The sequence below is a fragment of the Periplaneta americana genome, chromosome 8 (genome assembly GCF_040183065.1).
Source record: "Periplaneta americana isolate PAMFEO1 chromosome 8, P.americana_PAMFEO1_priV1, whole genome shotgun sequence".
In the NCBI taxonomy this organism is placed as follows: domain Eukaryota; kingdom Metazoa; phylum Arthropoda; class Insecta; order Blattodea; family Blattidae; genus Periplaneta; species Periplaneta americana.
Genome location: NC_091124.1, coordinates 129,711,906 through 129,730,255, shown reverse-complemented (window position 1 = coordinate 129,730,255; position 18,350 = coordinate 129,711,906). Strand labels below are relative to the sequence as shown.

Genomic DNA, 18,350 nt, shown 5'->3' with positions numbered 1-18,350 from the left:
CGACAATTTCGTCATCAGCATCGAATATAGTCTTTCGTTTACCTTGTATGTGCTGAATTCATTTTTGAAAAATGTCTGCCAAGTAACATAATTTGTACAACCATTCCTGATCATTCAAATAATCTGTTAGCAAACTGTTCTGGTAATTCAAAAGTGAAGAAACTTCTGTTCGAAGTTCATGTAATCGGGACAACGCTTTACCGTGCGACAACCATCGCACTTCTGTGTGTAATATTACTAACAATGACTTATGTATACTACCCATATCTTCACACAGGATTTTAAGTCGCCTACACTGCAAAGGTCGTGCCTTAACAAAATTTATAATTTTGACAGCGTTGTCTAGTACCTGCTTTAATAACGCTGGCATTTTTTCGTTGCGAGAGCGTGTCGGTGTAGTACACAGTGACTACTTGTTCAGTTTTTAAAACTTTCTTGATCCTTGTAACAGCGCCAGCAACAGGACCTACCATGGCCTTTGTGCCATCTGTGCACATGTCAATGCAACTGTCCCATGGTATCGAGTTTTCAATGAAGAAGAAAAAATTTCAGTACCGGTTGTAGAGGATGGCAATGGCTGCAGAACAAAATATTTAATGAAAGAACCTCAAAATTCATACCGCATAAACATCATTAACATAGCTAATCCGGCACAGACCGTGGATTTGTCAAGTTGTAACAAAAATTTCGTTTAACTGATACGGGAAAATATATTTTTTACGTCTTTTCATAGATTCTGGATTCGATTATGCAGTGTTATTTGATAAGGACACACTGGAAATCAAGTTTGCAGTTTTCTCGTCCTTCATGCACTTCACTACCTTCACTAATAGTGGTTTCATAAGAGTTTCAGCAAGGGTGATGTTTACCACCAAGAGTCTGGTCATGACTAACCACGTACGATGTTTTCAGTGCTTTCTCATTGTTTTTTTTACACGAGGTAAAATTTTGTCTGAACTGCATGGAGTTCGTCACTTTTTCTTTCGAAGTAGTGTGAAGTTTTATTTGTGAATTTTTTAATTGAGAAATGCCGTCTAAGCTTGGCACGGAACATAGAACTATTGGGAAAAACTTTGTTACATATCACACGCTGTGGACGTTCATCAGCAAACTCAGTGAATCCCATGTCCAAATATAAATCACCTTTAATGTATTTCATAAAATCGATGAATACTGTATTATTGACCTAACACGTGTGTTTTATCATTAAATATAAAACACAATATTTTCGTTTGTTACTTTCAATACCTCTACACTAGGCATCGTAGACTCTGAGTTAGGATCATGTTCAACATATTCCGAACTCAATTCCCAGGAATTCGCACTATCTTCTTTGAAGTAAGGTTATAGCTGTTGTTATCTCCCTTTGACCGAGCACTGGTTGATGGCTAATGACGCTTAGGTCTTAGGGAGCCCGGATTAAGCCACAGTTCCAGTTCAACGAAAGTTTAGCTAACACATCTGCTATCAAATTAACATGCAGGTATACAGTATATATATTTTTTGAGGTAACGTAACAGTCAATAGATTGTAGATTCCACGTACCACGAATAACAAACGCTGCCTGCCCAGTATATAAAAAATAAAATAAATTTCGAGAATCATTGAGTGCTTGGCAAGCAAGAAAGATCGAGATAGTTCCAGTGACTAGTAGCTCTAATATTAATGCTTCCATGCAGCAAGAAGAATGCAAACTACTTTCTCAGAAAGTATTTTTCACTTAATGGAAGTAGTTTCCGTTTTCCCCGCTAGAGACTAGATGGAATTAGCAATTTTTGTCATCTTCATAACTTCCGCTGACGGAGCCCCTGAGAATCTTTCGCGGAGCACACTTTGGGAACTGCTGCCTTAGAGAGAGGAAATGGTTACTGATCTTGAACTATACCATGTTACAATAGTAATGTTTAGGTAATAAAAATCCGGGCTCTGGTTGTAACTATACTATGCCATTAAATTCATGCCTAAAGAGATTGAGCACTCTGGTGCAGGTTATGGCGAAATTTACGTAGATCAATAATACAATAATGTTGCATACCACTGTTTTTGTTTAAGACTTTTAGATGAGGATGGCATAGGTCTATTAGGCGTGATTCGTGATAATCATGACCATTGTTTCTTCAGCGTTGGAAAGCTATTATATTGCATGTAGGGGTAAGGATAAGAATGGAAGTAGGAATAACGTGGGTAGTGGCAATGATATTTCTTGAACCATGCTCCCATGTTATCTACATCACAGAAAAGGTCAAGTATACTGTATTTATTTTTGTGACGAGGTAAAGAAGCAGATAACACTGAGGTGCTCAAGATCAAAGTACATTGATAATTTAGGCAATCAGCCATACAGACTATACTGTATTGGCGTTTATCATGATTCTGATGCAATACTGCCAACCCACCATAATTTCAGACTCGTCTCCTGACAAATGTCTTCAATAGAAGAATCATCAGATTCACATCCTGAACTGGTGATATGGCGCTGTCCTGATGCAGTGGCCAGGATTGGATACTGTTGGTGCACGCTGCAAATATAACATGTGTAGCTGAGAGACAATTTAATAAATATCAATTAATCATAAATCTGTACATATATGATGTTCTAGTGTTTATGAAAGAACATTTGCAGGATTTTAATATGAGAAGTGAGATACACAATCATACAACGAGGAATAGGCAATTATTAGATTATCCACTTTGTAGACTTAGCTTGACAAAAAAATACTATAAATTGATTGGAATCAAATTATTAAGCTCCCTATAAACATTCAACTTCTTCCTGTTGAAAGTTATAAAACAAAATTGTACAGTTGGTTAATTAAAAACCCACTTTACTCAATAAATGAGTTCTTTGAAATTGACATACATTTTTAAACAAAGCAGTTTTAAATGTTATGGTTGTTGTTTCTTATTTTTTTTAATAATGAGATTTTAAATGAAACCTTGTGGTAAATCAATTTACATTTAAATTTCAATGTATTAATGAACAGAGCAAATTGCACTACCTTATGTTGCATTTTTAAAGTTTATTATTAACCTCTGTTTGTAGTATTCTTAATTAGTTATTAAACATATGACAATTAGTACTTGATACTGTCTTTTATCTAGTAAATATAGTACTTTTAACTTCATATTATGTAATTTGATAAATATCTACATTGCTTTAATAATTACATTTTTATTTTGTACCTATATCTATGAAATGTATTGCAGTACGATTGTAACATTTGACAATGTCTATAGTGAAGTTTTTCATTCAATGACAATAAAGATTATTATTATTATTATTATTATTATTATTATTATTATTATTACAAATTTAATAACGGATAACTGTTAAATACGTATGGAATATTATCTCATGTTCCTTATCTTGTTTTAATTTATGTAACTTTCAACTCCAATAACTATTCAGTATTGATGAAAAGATGATTAATATCATATAACACTCATTGTATTCTTTATTATCTTATATGTGCAAACAGCTCAAATTCAAATGTATAGTTCACAAATCAAAGTGCAAAAGCAGATTAGATCTGCGAATAACTGATGTGGAGTGGGAGATAAGCCTCTTTGAATCAGCCCTATGACTTTCTCTATGCTCCTTCATACCTAATATCGTTGACAGTTCTACTCTTTACACAAATATTCATCTTTCAAAAGTCTTTGGAACTCTGCATTAATATCATTGTAGAATCTTCTGCTTCTCATTTATATTTCTTCATTCACGCATCAGTGAATCAGATTCTCATCCTGTGATACAGGAAACTTAGGCCTGGTTTTATAAGTGAGGTTAATCTAAAGATTATGTTAAACCTAACCGAGAATTTAACTCAACACACTGTATTATAGAGTCTCAGTTAAGTTAAAACATAGTGGAATACAATTGGTATTACTGCTAGGAAAAGAAGACGATCACAGCTGTTTAATTATGTTAGTAATTTAAAATAGCCAGTGCTGAGGGAGAATCTTCATTAAGAAACATCTTTGTTCTTCAATAACAAAGAGAATATCATAAAAAACCTGTAGAGGACCAATACCACCTACTTCAGTATGTCAGACTTAACCTCAAATAATTTCTTAATGCTGGCTACCAACGATATACCCCCAAACACAATGCAACCAGACTAAACCATGCATGACCATCTGGGACATAACTCCATACAGAATCAACTGACTAATGAAGTAATTATATTAGTGTACGTATTTTATAAGTTGTCTAGAATGTTTATGAAACAGAATTCGGTCATACATTAAAATTATTTTTATGAGTCTAATGAAATTAGGTAATATTATTAGTGTGTTTATAAATCAGGCTCCAGTATTTTTCATTGTAAATCTTACCAGGAGACTGTATGCCACACACAGCACAATGCGTAATAGGTTTACAGTAGATTTATGGACACCACTGAAATCTTCCATCGTTTTCAGTATACCTACTACCAGAAGAAAACAAAAAAAGCGCAGTGCAACAAGTGACTGATATAGAGGTATAACAAAATGTTTTTAAATTAAAAAAGAAATCGTTTATCTTTTCAAATAATCTTTAAATTCTAACCCTAAAGCATATTTTTGCACCTTCTCATCTTCTTGTTGCATGTTATATCCGAGTTTCATTTTTTCGAAACAAGGTTAGGATTATAATGCCTAGTTCTATCTGCTTAGAAAGCCTCAATCTGTTTCAAAACTATGTTCATTTATACTTCAAAGTGGTGCACTCTATTTCGAAAAATTCTTGGCCACCATGGTCATTCAGTAATACTGATCACTTCATCATCACTGATAAGTTTTCAGAAAACGTGTCATGTCCATTTGTATAGCAGAAGCTGCCATCTTGTACTGCTGTTCATTGAACTGCAGTTTAAATCGCAGAAGACTGCCGATCAAGTTAAACTCAAGATTAACTAGTAGTTAAGGTTTATAATACGAAGCAGAACGAAAAACTTGAGTTTAAACTGAACATAAGATTTAAATGGCATTTATAATACTGATCCAGTAAATCCAGTAAATCTTGCCAGGAATCCTGTCAATTATGAAGGGGATCTCTCATAACACAGGACGTTAAGCACTGTCTACCCCATGTAGGAGACAATCAGAGGATTTTATTGCCCTAGGTCTACATAACACGATACATTTCTCACCTAATACCATTGACACAGTCTTGATGGGCTTGGAATGCAGAGCATACAGGCAGCACTTGTTCTACTCTATTTGGAGTTTGCAGCATATCCCACACATTCAGACAGCCATTGGTATTACCTGCAATCAATATGTACCACTGAAACCACATATCATGGGTACTTATGGACATATGTAAGTATAGATGACTGATGTTCTAAGAGAAGAAGAAGAAGAAGAAGAAGAAGAAGAAGAAGAAGAAGAGGAGGAGGAAGAAGAAGAAGAAGAAGAAGAAGAAGAAGAAGAAGAAGAATTGAGAAGATCCAGTAGAATGGCAGCTGAAGATTTTCAAAATACATCATATCAAAAAAAAAAAAAAAAAAAGTTGACCAATAAAATGTTGAATGTGACTTTTGTGGCAAAGCACATTATTTCGTGGTGATGCCTCACCTGATACAAGGTACTTGGAGTCAGGTGTGATGTCGAAGTACATTCGCTGGTTGGTAGTGACAATTCGCTCCACAGTGAAGAGGACAGTTCCAGGGTTCCTGATATCCCAGCAGACCATATTCGGATGTCTGCGTCCACCGCTTATCAATTTTGTTCCATCCGGTGAGAACTGCAAGTGGGTGAGGCCACCTGCATGTCCAAGGAAGAGACACAGCAACGTGCCATTTGGTTCTGAATATACCCCTGAAACAGATATTGTAGGGTGATGCACTAGAATACTAGGAATTTCAGGGATTACTTGCTCCATTTTTCATTCACCATAGGTATCCCATGCAGTTTGTATCGCAGAGAAGATGGTGCAGTGCAGTAGTGTCCCACTCTTCTATGCTGATGATAATATTTATAAATTACAGAGAAATGGTGAAATGAAATCAGACTACCTCAAAACTTGCTCAACATCATATTCATCCACCACATGTTCCACTTGAATTTGGTGTAATTTGAACTCAATCTTCAGCATGGAAATCTTGTACCATACACTTTTCTATAGAAATATATTTTTATTTTGGCTGTATCTGTACATGAAGAAAATATAGTAGCCACAAAAATGAATCTCCAAGTTTCAGCAAAGTACATCGAATACAGTGTGATTATTTTCTCATGTATGAATTTTACATATGTCTGTGTTTGTGCTGACATGGCTTAATACTGTTTACTTTTCAGCAAGTGCCTGCACAAACAAGCCTATATAACTTATGGTGGAATCTATGGCTGCTACAACTCAAATAATAACAAAAATTTTTTGAGATTTCTGTTGGACTGATTTATATTGAGAAGTTGTCAATTTTAAAAGTTACTTGTTGAAAAGTAAACAGTATTAAGCCATGTCATAGTTTATAGCTCACCTAAAATATGTTTGTATATTGACTTAATCTGTATACTATGTATTGTATAGCTTAACTAATGAATATTGTAATGTTGTAAAATTTTGACTTGTTCCACATCTTAAAGCTTCAAGGTTAATGTAAGATCTATTTAATACAACACGTCAACATGAAATTAGTACTTAAGACCATCTTCAAAATATGAAAAATGTAAACAAGATCTAAAGGCTTCTTCACTAAAGGAGTAAAGCTTGTGGCTACGATAATTTCAATGCTAATGACTATTGAGCACCGACTCATTGTTCAATTTTAAGAGCTCTCTGTGATTGGTTTTTAAAGAATATTTTGAATTATTTTTAACTAGATTAGATTTAATTCCAACGTTTCAGAACTACTTGCAATTTACTTCCTGAGAGTCATATCATAACAGAAAGATCCATCTGACATGATATGACTCTGAGAGGGAATAGAATCTGTAATTAGTTCTGAAAGGTTTGTAAATAAAATTTAAAAGAAAAGTAAAAATCTATGCCATACTAGACTGAAATTACTATCTGTGTGTTTAACAGTGTTTTTAAACTTCACAGATTATTCATATTCCAAGATGGATGAAGTGGCTGTAGTGAAGTAGTGGAACATTACTGAAGCTGAAAGAAAAAACATGTTACATTGCTGGTCTGGCTGATAGTACTTAAAAGGTTAAAAGGGTCCTGGTTACTATTCTGAGAGATGCTGATTCATCAAAGGCGAGGAAAAAAACACACTAATAACATAAATATAAACCAGTCCTCCAGGATGGAGATTGTGATGGGATTGTGACTCATCATACAAAACAAAAAAAGAATATTTCAAGAATTGAGCAAAATGGAAATAATCTCTCACATATTTACTGATAGAGAGAGAGAGAGAGAGAGAGAGAAAGAGGGAGGAGAAGGGGAGAGGGAGACGGATATATATATAATATAAAATCAATTCTCACAGATAAAAAAAAAAATGTAAAATTTCAGTCCAAAATATCAAACTCGGAAGCAATAATCGAGAATTGTGACCCTTAATTTCAATAATCTTTGATATAAATATATGTTTCAAATGAAAAGCCTCAGTCAAAAATTAGTACTATGATACATATACTTGTAATGAAATATTAACAAGAATTGGTAAGCAATAAAAAACTATTTCAAGGATGATATGAACGGACAAACCAGAAAAATAATTGGAAGTAAAATGATAGAAAGTTTTGGAAAAGACGTAGAGAATGAGAATGGTGAAAGATTAATTAAAATTAAAATTTTAAATGGTTACCTTGATTACAAATTAAAATTTTAAAAGGTTTATTTGAACATAGATAAATACACAAATTTACATTGCGACAGGAGATAAAACAACAAAAATCAGTCATCTTCTTCTTCCATGTACAGTTCTATGTAACCAGTGCCCATTCTGTGACTACAAAAACTGATCTGTCCATCGGTGAACTGGTCTTTCTATGATTCGGATTCCTTTTACTTTATAATTTTCTAGGTAAGCGGTTAACTAACATCCTCTGAACGTGATGACTCCATTTGGACTGGTATTTTTTTTATATGTTACCATTTCTTCGACACATCATTTTTCTCTAATGTCAACACTTGTAATCCTATCTCGTAAAGTCACTCCACTTAACATGGATAAAAATCTTATCTGTGAACAGTTAATTCTATTTTCATCATGTTGCCGGAGAATCCAACATTCACTTCCATAAAAAAAAAAAAAAAAAACAAAACAAAAGAGCTGATTTAGAAATAATGTTGTTGTATCTATTTTGAATTTCTTTCCTCATATATTTCCTAAAATTTCTCTTCAACACGCCATTTAATCAGATATATTTTACTAAATTTGTCTGAACATCTTTCTGGTTCTCAAATTGAGATATCGAAAGTATCTTTGTCAAGTTATATTATTGCTAGCTGCAGAGAAGACATGTCCTCCAACATTCAGAAACAAGTAGCAGAAAAATTACATGATGGTAAAAAAAATTGCACTTCAATTTGATGACTCGAAAGACAAGAAATGCCTCTGGCATCAACAGGATTAGACATCTATAATTCTGTTACAGCTACATCAGATGAAAATTAACTATATTAGAAAAATTGCATTTCAATGTGCACTGATGTCGCACCAGCAATGAAAGTCTTTACTTGAAGATTAAAGCAACATTTTCCTAATACTGTATTGAGTTAACTTATTGTTTTTCACATTGGGAAGCTCTGGAAGTAAAAACCATTTCTTTAGCCCTAAGGAGTATAATGAATTCAGTTGTTGCTATGGTAAACTACATTAAAAGTAGAGCAGTAAAAACTATCTCAAAGCCATGTGCCAGGAAGCAGGAGCTCTTCATGAATCTCTTGTACTTCATACCCATACTCACTGCTTGTACAAAGGAAAGGTAGGCCTACTCCCCAGCAGGGCCAGATTTAGGTATAGTGGCCGCCCCTAGGCAGTGCTAAAATTTGCTGTCCCCCCCCCCCCCCAACTTCCACAAACTATTTATGAGCAGCTAATATACAGGTCATGTTTAGTTTAAATTAGTTTGTAATGAAATATTACAAATAATTGATTAAATGGCGATCTTACTCGTGATAATTATGTAAGCATGTGCAACTTACAGCTATTTCGGTGTTACTTGACACCATCCTCAGAGCCTACTAGATCTCAGCGCTATCTCAACTTCACTGCCTGTTGTGTGGGTGCGTTTGTGTGATGAAGAGAAATATTACAATTCAGAAAACAATAAATTACTGTAATCAAAATATATGCATCTTACTTGTAAATTACAAAAATTTCCTTCGCATTTTCTTCACAAGAAAGCATTAATGACATCGTCATAGTCGATCTGACGAAGCACATCCGACTCGACGTAAAGAAACATATTCAAACTTATTCATTGTTGAAATAAAATTGATTTGTGAAAGGCAGAATGTGGTTTATTTTTAAGCATTGGTTTTGTTGGTGGTACAATTATTACGAGTATTTCTTGCTTCGATAGGAAGTATAAAGTAAACTGAGGAAAAAAAAACTCCAACTTTTTGCAGAATAAATTTTTCATATCGAATTATATAGTGCACATGCTGAGAAGTGATTAAATAGTACTGTTGACGTTATGTTATAATGGAAATGTATTTGAGAGTTGTGGTTACTATTCATAGCGATAAATAATAAACACATCCAATTTCATTTTCAACAATGCATTCTTGTTTATACAAGCAGTTACATTTAAGCAGTTTCATACTATAATAACATGATACCGGCATTACAATACAGCTATGCACACTTTCCTTTTACTCTCATCTCGACCGCAACGATACAATAACAAAACAATATCCGACTTCCACAAGATGTTCAAGAACAAACTTCAAAAATATTTACCAACATGTGTTTTAAAAACAAATTTCACTGACTGAGAGAGAAAAGGAAGAGAAAGAGAGAGAGAGAAAATGCTGCCCTCCTGGAAATTGCCGCCCTAAGCAAATGCTTGGGTTGCCTAAGTCTAAATCCGGCACTGCTCTCCAGAAGAATGAATTATTAACAATATTTGCCAGAGAAATCTGAGTTTGCTGCCCTCATTACAGACGAAACTTGGCATTTAAAAGCTGCATACCTAGCTGATATTTTTGAACATTAATTAATAGTTTTAATGCTATTATGCAGATTAAGAAACAAAATATCTTTGTATCAAGAACGCTGAATGGGTTAAAAAAATCAAAATATGGAAGTCAAAACTTGAAAATATAACCGTGAATTTTTTTCTCTCACAGCTGATACTGATCCAGAGATCAGTTCCAATTTGATTTTAGAATATCTTTCGGGTTGAAGGATAAACTGCAACAATATTTCCCTTCCATCAATGTGAATTAATACAACTGGGTCCACAATCCCTTTGCCATTACTAAAGTCACAAAACATCCACCAATAAAAGAGGTAGTAGCAGATTTGGCTGAACTTCAGGCAGCTCGAGCTTTGAAGTTGAAATTTAGGAAAACAACACTACTTCAATTCTAGATTTTGGCAAAAATAAAAGTTTCAGTATTATCAGAATATGCTCCATCTACAACAGTGATGTCAATCAGAGCGTATATGCGCTACGAGAATGCTTGTGCCACTGGAGCACGCAGAGCATGCCAGCTTCAGTGAGGGTTGTACAATGTACAATTGGCATTAATCATGCACCCAGCGAAGATATCTTATTACAAGTTCCAGGTCGAATGGGCACTGGAGTTCCTATGCAAGGAACAGGAAGGAGATATACAGTGCTTAATATGTGGAAAACATACGATTAGTAAGAAAAGCAGCATACAGCGACATTATTCAACATACAATGAACAAACATACAGAGATATCGCGGGGGAAGAACGATTAAAATTATTACATTTACATTACAGACTACCGTAAGTACAAATATCTAGATTATTTACTATGTATCAATTAATTTATTATTTCTTTATTGAGGGTCCTTACAGGGAGTTATCCCCAATTACAAGCACACCAACATATAGAAATACAAACAACAAATTAAAAACAAATGATTCATAAACATGTGCTGTAAACACAAAGTTTACAAAAGTTCAGTGTATATACTAATGTGATAAACTTCTAATTTCCAAATACGTAAACTGAATTGACAGATGTATAGGGCTACATAACAAAAAAATAAAGTACAGTTATTAAAGAGGTATTCAATTGAAGACAGTCCTGTAGGCCTAAATAAATAGTGTTCAAATTTAATGTATGGGCTATTCCATCTCAAATCGACTGAAATATAGAGAAAATTGGCCTTGCAATTTTTAAATATAATGAAACTTTTTCTGTCCGTTGACAACTGTGATACAATGCTTTGTGCAAAGTTTGAGGCATCAGAACTTCATAGTGTTTAAATTAAAAATATTTAAATATATCGTATTTTCACAAAATTAGCAACTTTATACTGTTGTGGCTCCGAAACCCTTTCACCCAATGATCAAAATCATGGTTTATTTTGATGCTCAGAAGTTAAAGTTTATATTCACATGTAAACAGTTTTTCTTACTTTTTATGGAAATGGAGAAATTTAGATTTTTCTTCATTAAGACGCCTTTGCCCACGAAAAAATATTTTTAAATTATATGGTTAGATTCCGCATTGAAATTACAAATAACATATTTTTACTGGTGCACCGTTGATAAGAAAGCATTGAAAATATCAAATAAAGAAAATAAATAGTATGCGCATGAACTAACCAGCTGACTGTGAGACAGGACCTAGCCCAGATAAGGCCAAGAGACAAACACGTGATGTTTCGTCTAATAGCGCATAGCTGGGCTAGCTTTATCACAAGTTTTCATAAACACAGGAGTAAAATGACGCCCAATGCTCGCTTATCTTCAGTTCTCGGCCAGTGCGTGCGGTATAAACTGCTCCGTTCAAGTCTAGGCGTGTGAAAATAATTCACTTTCTCCGTCCCTGTGTCTTGCTCTTATCTGTGTTTACGGTATCCCACTCCAGCACGTAAGCACGCGAAGGAATCGAACGTCCGTTATGCACTCTTTCTTTGACATCACTGATCTACATCATTGCAGTTTTCAACCTACTTGTGTGAACAGGGATTTTCTGTATTAACCAACAATTAAAATAAAAAATGAGAGCAATTTCGTTCTGTTGATCGAGAGTTACTAGTATGTTTGTCAGTGATTCATCCCTGTATTGAACAAATGTGCAAAAGTTGTTGTTGTTGTTGTTTTCTAATGCCAGGTGTTTGACAATAAAGTCATTTGACCTCTTGCACTCCAATATTTTTCAAAGATATTATCATGACTAGCCACTGAAGCACAGATTTTGAGGTGTTCCGAATCCATTTCTTGGTTTGAGTTGCACAATGGGCAGTTAGGGGACTGATATAATCCAATTCTATGCAGGTGTTTGGCCAAACAATCATGGCCTGTTGCCAATCTAAATGCAGCTACAGACGATTTTCGTGGTAAATCGGGAATTAACTGTGGATTTTGATGCAGAGTTCCATTTTTTCCCTTGGGATTGTTTTATCAAATTTTGTTTGTTGAAGTCTAAGTATGTAGATTTAATAAATCTCTTCACAGAGTAATACGTAGATTTAGTAATAGGTCTGTAAGTAGCAGTGCTGCCCTTCTTTGCTAAAGCATCCGCATTCTCGTTTCCCAGGATTCCACAATTGGATGGTATCCATTGGAATACAATTCTTTTATTGAGTGATATTAATTGAGAGAGCATTTTAGTTATTTCTGCTGTTTGAGATGAAGGTGTGTGTTTAGAGACGATTGATAGAATAGCTGCTTTGGAGTCTGACAATATAACTGCATTCCTAAATTTATTGATGTGGCATAGAAGATTCCTGAGACATTCACTTATTGCAATGATTTCACCATCAAAACTTGTTGTTCCATATCCAAGAGATCTATAAAGTGAGAAGAGACAGCACGTAACACCTGCACCGGCACCGGCACCTTGTTCTCTGGAGATCAAGGATCCGTCGGTGTATAAATGAAGCCAGTTTTGTGGAGGGTACCTAATATTAATTGTCTCTAAAGACAATTGTTTCAGTATTTCAGTGTTTACTTCTGATTTCAGTATTTCTTCTGTTAAATTTAGATTATATTCTATATTTAATAGAGGTAAAGGGTTTGGTTTAATTTTTAAGTTTTCTTTTAAATTCGGGATATTTATTTTCTGTTTTAATTCTTGAACAATGGATATGAAACTTTTTTGAGTTTTCAATCTACAAAGAGGACTGTATGAATGCCAATTGTTACCTGGTAATCTGATAAGTTTTTCATATTGAATCAGTGCTATTTCTTCTATTGTCATTTTGATGCTGTTAATATTAGTGTGGAATCTCATAGAATCCATTGGCGTTGTTTTGATTCCACCAGTAATGAGTCTGAGAGCTTGGTTTTGAACATATTCTATGTCGTTTATGAAAGGTGAAGTAATTAAAATTTCCCCGCAGTATGTCAGCACTGGCTGTATAAACATTTTGTATGTAGTGTTCAAAGTATTCCTAGAGCATCCCCATTTCTTTCCTGCTAGTCTTTTTAGAAGGGAGAATCTTTTACGAGCTTTTTCAGAAATGTATTTCAAATGGTTGCTCCATGTTAACTTACTATCGAAAATAACTCCAAGATATTTGGATTCATAAGTCCTAGGAAGGTGTTGGCCATTGTATTGGATATTGAATTCTCTTTCTTTTTTACCAAGTGAAAATATTTGGTAGTTACTTTTGCTTAAATTGAGTGTCATCAAATTTGATATATGTATTCCATTCATGTAGTTGATTTAGAGCTTTAAGAGCAGAATTTTAAATTTTGTCTCTATGTCTGTAAGATCCGGAAGTCCACAAAACTATATCATCTGCAAATAGTGCTGTTTTCATGTTTGATTTCTCTAATAGGGAGGGTAAGTCATTTATATAAATATTGAATAAAGTTGTGCTGAGGACAGCGCCTTGAGGTAGACCTCGAAATGTTTGTCTGTAACTAGAAAGTGAGTTACTGAATTTAGTGGCAATGAATCTTTGACTAAGGAATTCTGATATCCATCCGAACATATTGCTGGAGATGCCTAATTTCTGGAGTTTTAGTAATAATTTATTTCTCCAAACAGAGTCATATGCTAACTGAAAGTCAATAAATATTGCCAAGGTATCTTCTTTCTTGTTAAAACTGTCTTTTATTTCTTGGCCGAGGCGTATGACTTGTTCAGTGGTAGAGTGTAGTTGTCGAAAACCGGCTTGTCTTGGTGATAAAAGGTTTTGGGATTCTAAATACCAAGTTAATCTGTTGGAGATTATGGACTCCATGGTTTTTGCTATCATGCTTAATAGTGCTATTGGTCGATAACTATTAACATCATGAGCAAGTTTCCCTTTTTTGTGAATTGGTACAATGATTGCTTTTTTCCAAGCTGCAAGAATTGAGGTGTTCCATGATAAATTGAAAATGGATAAAAGTACAGACTTGGCTTTTTCCCCCAGATGTTTCAAAAATTCAGAATGAATGTTGTCGGGGCCAGGAGATTTCTTGGTTTTTAAATTTTGTATAGCTATAGTTAATTCTTTGGAAGTAAAATTTTGATGAAATATTTCAGGTTTTGTACTAGTAATATTGTTTTTATTATTTTTATGTAATTCTGTTTTGATAAATTTGTCAGTTTTTTTTATATTGGGAAGTAACCTGTGAGAGTTTGAGAAGTGTTTATTAAATGCGTTTGCTATATATCTACTATCTGTGAGTGTTTTGTTATTATGAATAATAGGTTGGCTAGTATTTTCCTGTGTATTTGAAATATTCTTCAGAAATTTATATGTTTTAGCGCTATCGGTTCTGTAATTAATATTTTCAATAAATTTATTGAAACTGTTTTTTTTTGCTGTTATGATTGCATTTTTAAGAATGGCAGTCTTCTTCCGCCAATCTTGAGTATCTTCTGTGTTTTGCTATGTTCTGCTTTGGTTCTTGCTTTATCTCTATCTTGTTTCAATAAATTCAGGTTTTCTGTCCAGAATGTGGTGTATTTTTTTGGTTTGCCTCGTGGAATGTGCTTTTTTGCAATTTTAAGAACAGATTTACAGAAATATTTGTTCAATCTATCTGAGTTTGTATTTTCCATTAGTGGTGTGTTGACCTTGAGGTGTTTGTCGAGTTCTGTTGTAAATAGTTTCCAATTCGCTTTCTTAAAGTTCCATGTTGTTTTGTTATTGTAGGGTGCCTATCTTTGGTTTTGGTGGAGATGGATAGAAGCAATGATGACTCTATGGCCAGATCCAGGGTCTTCAATTATTTTTTTCTTGGTTTCGTGATGGATATCTGATGTTACTAATAATAAGTCTGGATTTGTACCAGAACCAGAATAATGTATGAAAGTAGGGGGATCTTCTTTTCTGTAGACAAGTTCTGCGGTTGTAGTATTTAGGAGGTCCATGATCATTTTTCCAGGTTGGTTTACATTATCGTAGCCCCAAAGTTGGGAGTGGGCGTTAAAGTCACCAATTATGATAGTTTTAGGTTGTATATCAAACAAAGTTAGATCAAGGGGATTATAAGGTGGATTATAGGCACTGTAGATTTTGAAATGTTGTTGATTTTTCCATACTTCAATTTTTATTAGTTCTAATTTGTCTTGATTATCCATTTCTTTTATGATTTGAAAATTTGTAATTAATTTCTTTGATGTACCTGCGAGAATTCCACTACTGATCTGTCTACCTTTGGGTAAGAGTTTCATATTAAAACCTTTAAAATTAAAATGTGCAAAAGTAAACAAGCCTGTATTTCTCACAGAATTATACAAATGGTGCAGTTTTGTTACTGACTAAACATTTTCAACTACTGGAATTCGTATTACAATTTTAGAGTTCACTAAGGTTTAAAAATAACACTATTGAAATACTTAATATTTATGCCCATTTTGTATATGTTCACACTTCCCATTTTAATAAAAAAAAAATTGTTGTTTCTTCTGGCACAGTCACGCAATTCTGCGGATGTGCTGCAAGAAACCCTTTAAGAACCAATGGTATAGAGAATATGAGCTCACAGCAGCATTGAAAAGCACATCACATTTTCAATTTATTTAAATTTATTGACAGTGATGATTCACTAGTCCCCAGACACACCAAGCAGCTGAGTAATGTTTACCTGGATTGGTGAGATAACTTGTGCACACAAAACATTCTTGTGTCCAATTATTTATTAACAATACTGAGTGAAATTATTATTCTTCAGTTTATTCACATGTGGGTGAGATAAAAGCATTAGCTATTATTCTTGTCCCAATAAAGGTAATTTTCCAAATGTATACAAAAAATGGATTTTGTAAGCAAAGTGAAATTTCCTTGTCATATTCAGTACTACGTGGCCTTCACTTCCGAAATGAAGATTTCAAGCAGTGAGATATAATGAAAATAATTCTATTCGAAATTAAATTTAAGCATTAAGATTAAGTGACAATGCTATGTACATCCACAATTTCATTGTACTATATCTTTCTGGCAATAAATTTATTATTATTACATTATTCCTACAAAGTTTCTAGGTTCTCACACACAAAAATCATTGGAAATCCATAAGCCTAGTACTAGCAGTACATCAAAAAGTGAAACATTCGAACAGATAAAATAATAAGTAATAATTGAGCACTGGAATAGTGATTAAAGCATCAACGTGAATTAGGACTTGAAACATACAGAAATACCAGAAGAAAGTGGTACTAGTGATTATTCTGATTCCAATACTAATGAAGAATATGATCCTTCCAATTAAACAGATTCAGAGTGAATAGATTGAAAATGTACAGCTAAATGTCAGTGAACAATCAAATGCACTCATTACAGTGTTCACTAATGCATTATTATGTTTATTTCTATTATGTTGTATATGTGAAGTAAACTCACACGAAACAATTAATTAGATTCTTGTCTTCAAGTAAAAACTACTTGCACTGGGCATTCCTGCAGCTGGCGATCTTCAGGCCAAAAAGCACTCGATTAGATAATGTTTACATTACATGAGAACTTTGAGTGAATTCATATTGAACACTTTCAGTTCTTTTGTAAAAAACACACGCAAGCACGCACGCACGCACACACACACACACTTTTTTTTTTTTACTGAAACTTCTTTACAATATTTGTTTCCTACCATTCACTACATGTGGACTGAGAAAAATGGAAAAAACTTTGCAGAAAGTCTGTGTCTAGCAGAAGACTGACAATACATTTCCTCAGGGATTCTGGCAAAATGTGTCACATCATTATGAATCTCAGTAGTCTAAGATATTGGAATTCACTATTGTTCAGAGGGGCATGGCACAAGGAGAGTTGGAAAAATATGCATGTAAAATGCTACTACAGTAAAATCCCTCATATCTGACATCCAAATAACTGGCAGTACCAAAACAACGACACTTTTGGCTAGACCAAAAAAAAGTCGTTCATGCAAACGAGAAGAGTCTCATGAAGATGTGAGTGGTTTTCGTAGATAGCACATGCTGAGTAGTGTGTTTACTCTTTACAGTGTTCACGCATGAAAACATAGACCAAAAAAAAAAAAAAAACCCATTATGTCCCTCGAGTAGAGGATAGCATCGGTAACCTGTCACTTGGACCTTGGAAACAATACACAGAGACGATATCTTTCAACTTAACAATTGAACTCCTCACTCGTTCCGAAGGGGTGTTGGATGATCTAAATACGAAATAGTGAAATTCTCTGTTCCTACAGCACGTAAAAATGTTATTCGAGTGATAGATAGTATCATGGCTATTACCGCTAAGCACTGCTGTTGCACAATGGATTTCACGAAATGCAAGCAAAATGTTCTTACACTCAAATCATCGAGCGCTATGTCAATTGCGATGTTGGCTACACTGCTCTTCACGTTACATGACTCACATGACCGGCATTTAAAATTGTCATAAGGTTACAAAATCTTTGAGTATTTTTTACGCTATTATGTATTACTGTTTTACAATAATTATGAACTGATCAATGTACATTACCGTATTCAGTACTAAAAATAAACATTGTACGTATTTCAAAATTTTATTTTTAATTATCTATATTAAAATACTAAATTTAAACATGGAAAAAAAATGTTTGTGCAGTACAGTGTGTTTTTACATAACATACAAATGTATTTTCCAATTATCCAGCAAAATCAGTTATCCAGCACTGGCTTTGTCCCACAGTTGCCAGATACGAGGAATTCTACTGTACAGTACATGCTTTGTGTCAAAAGATATCAATGAAACTTTTTTTAACTATAGACAAAGAGATAAAATATACAGTTAAAAAATAAATTTCCAAACATCACGACTTTCACATATGACATCCTTTCGATGAAGAAATTTAACAACTGCTG

At 34.0% G+C, this 18,350-nt stretch overlaps 1 protein-coding gene across 7 annotated transcripts in view; it reads right to left on the bottom strand.

Moving 5' to 3' along the window:
- WDR79 (WD repeat domain 79) overlaps window positions 1-18,350 on the bottom strand; it is a 77,391-nt gene that overhangs the window by 19,779 nt on the left and 39,262 nt on the right. For all 7 annotated transcript variants that reach the window (XM_069833596.1, XM_069833598.1, XM_069833597.1 and 4 more), the window contains 3 exons: window positions 5,563-5,805; window positions 5,136-5,253; window positions 2,397-2,519 (listed from right to left, as the gene is read on the bottom strand). In XM_069833596.1, the coding sequence (XP_069689697.1) occupies window positions 2,397-2,519; window positions 5,136-5,253; window positions 5,563-5,805 (484 nt within the window). The remainder of the gene's footprint in view (window positions 1-2,396; window positions 2,520-5,135; window positions 5,254-5,562; window positions 5,806-18,350) is intronic.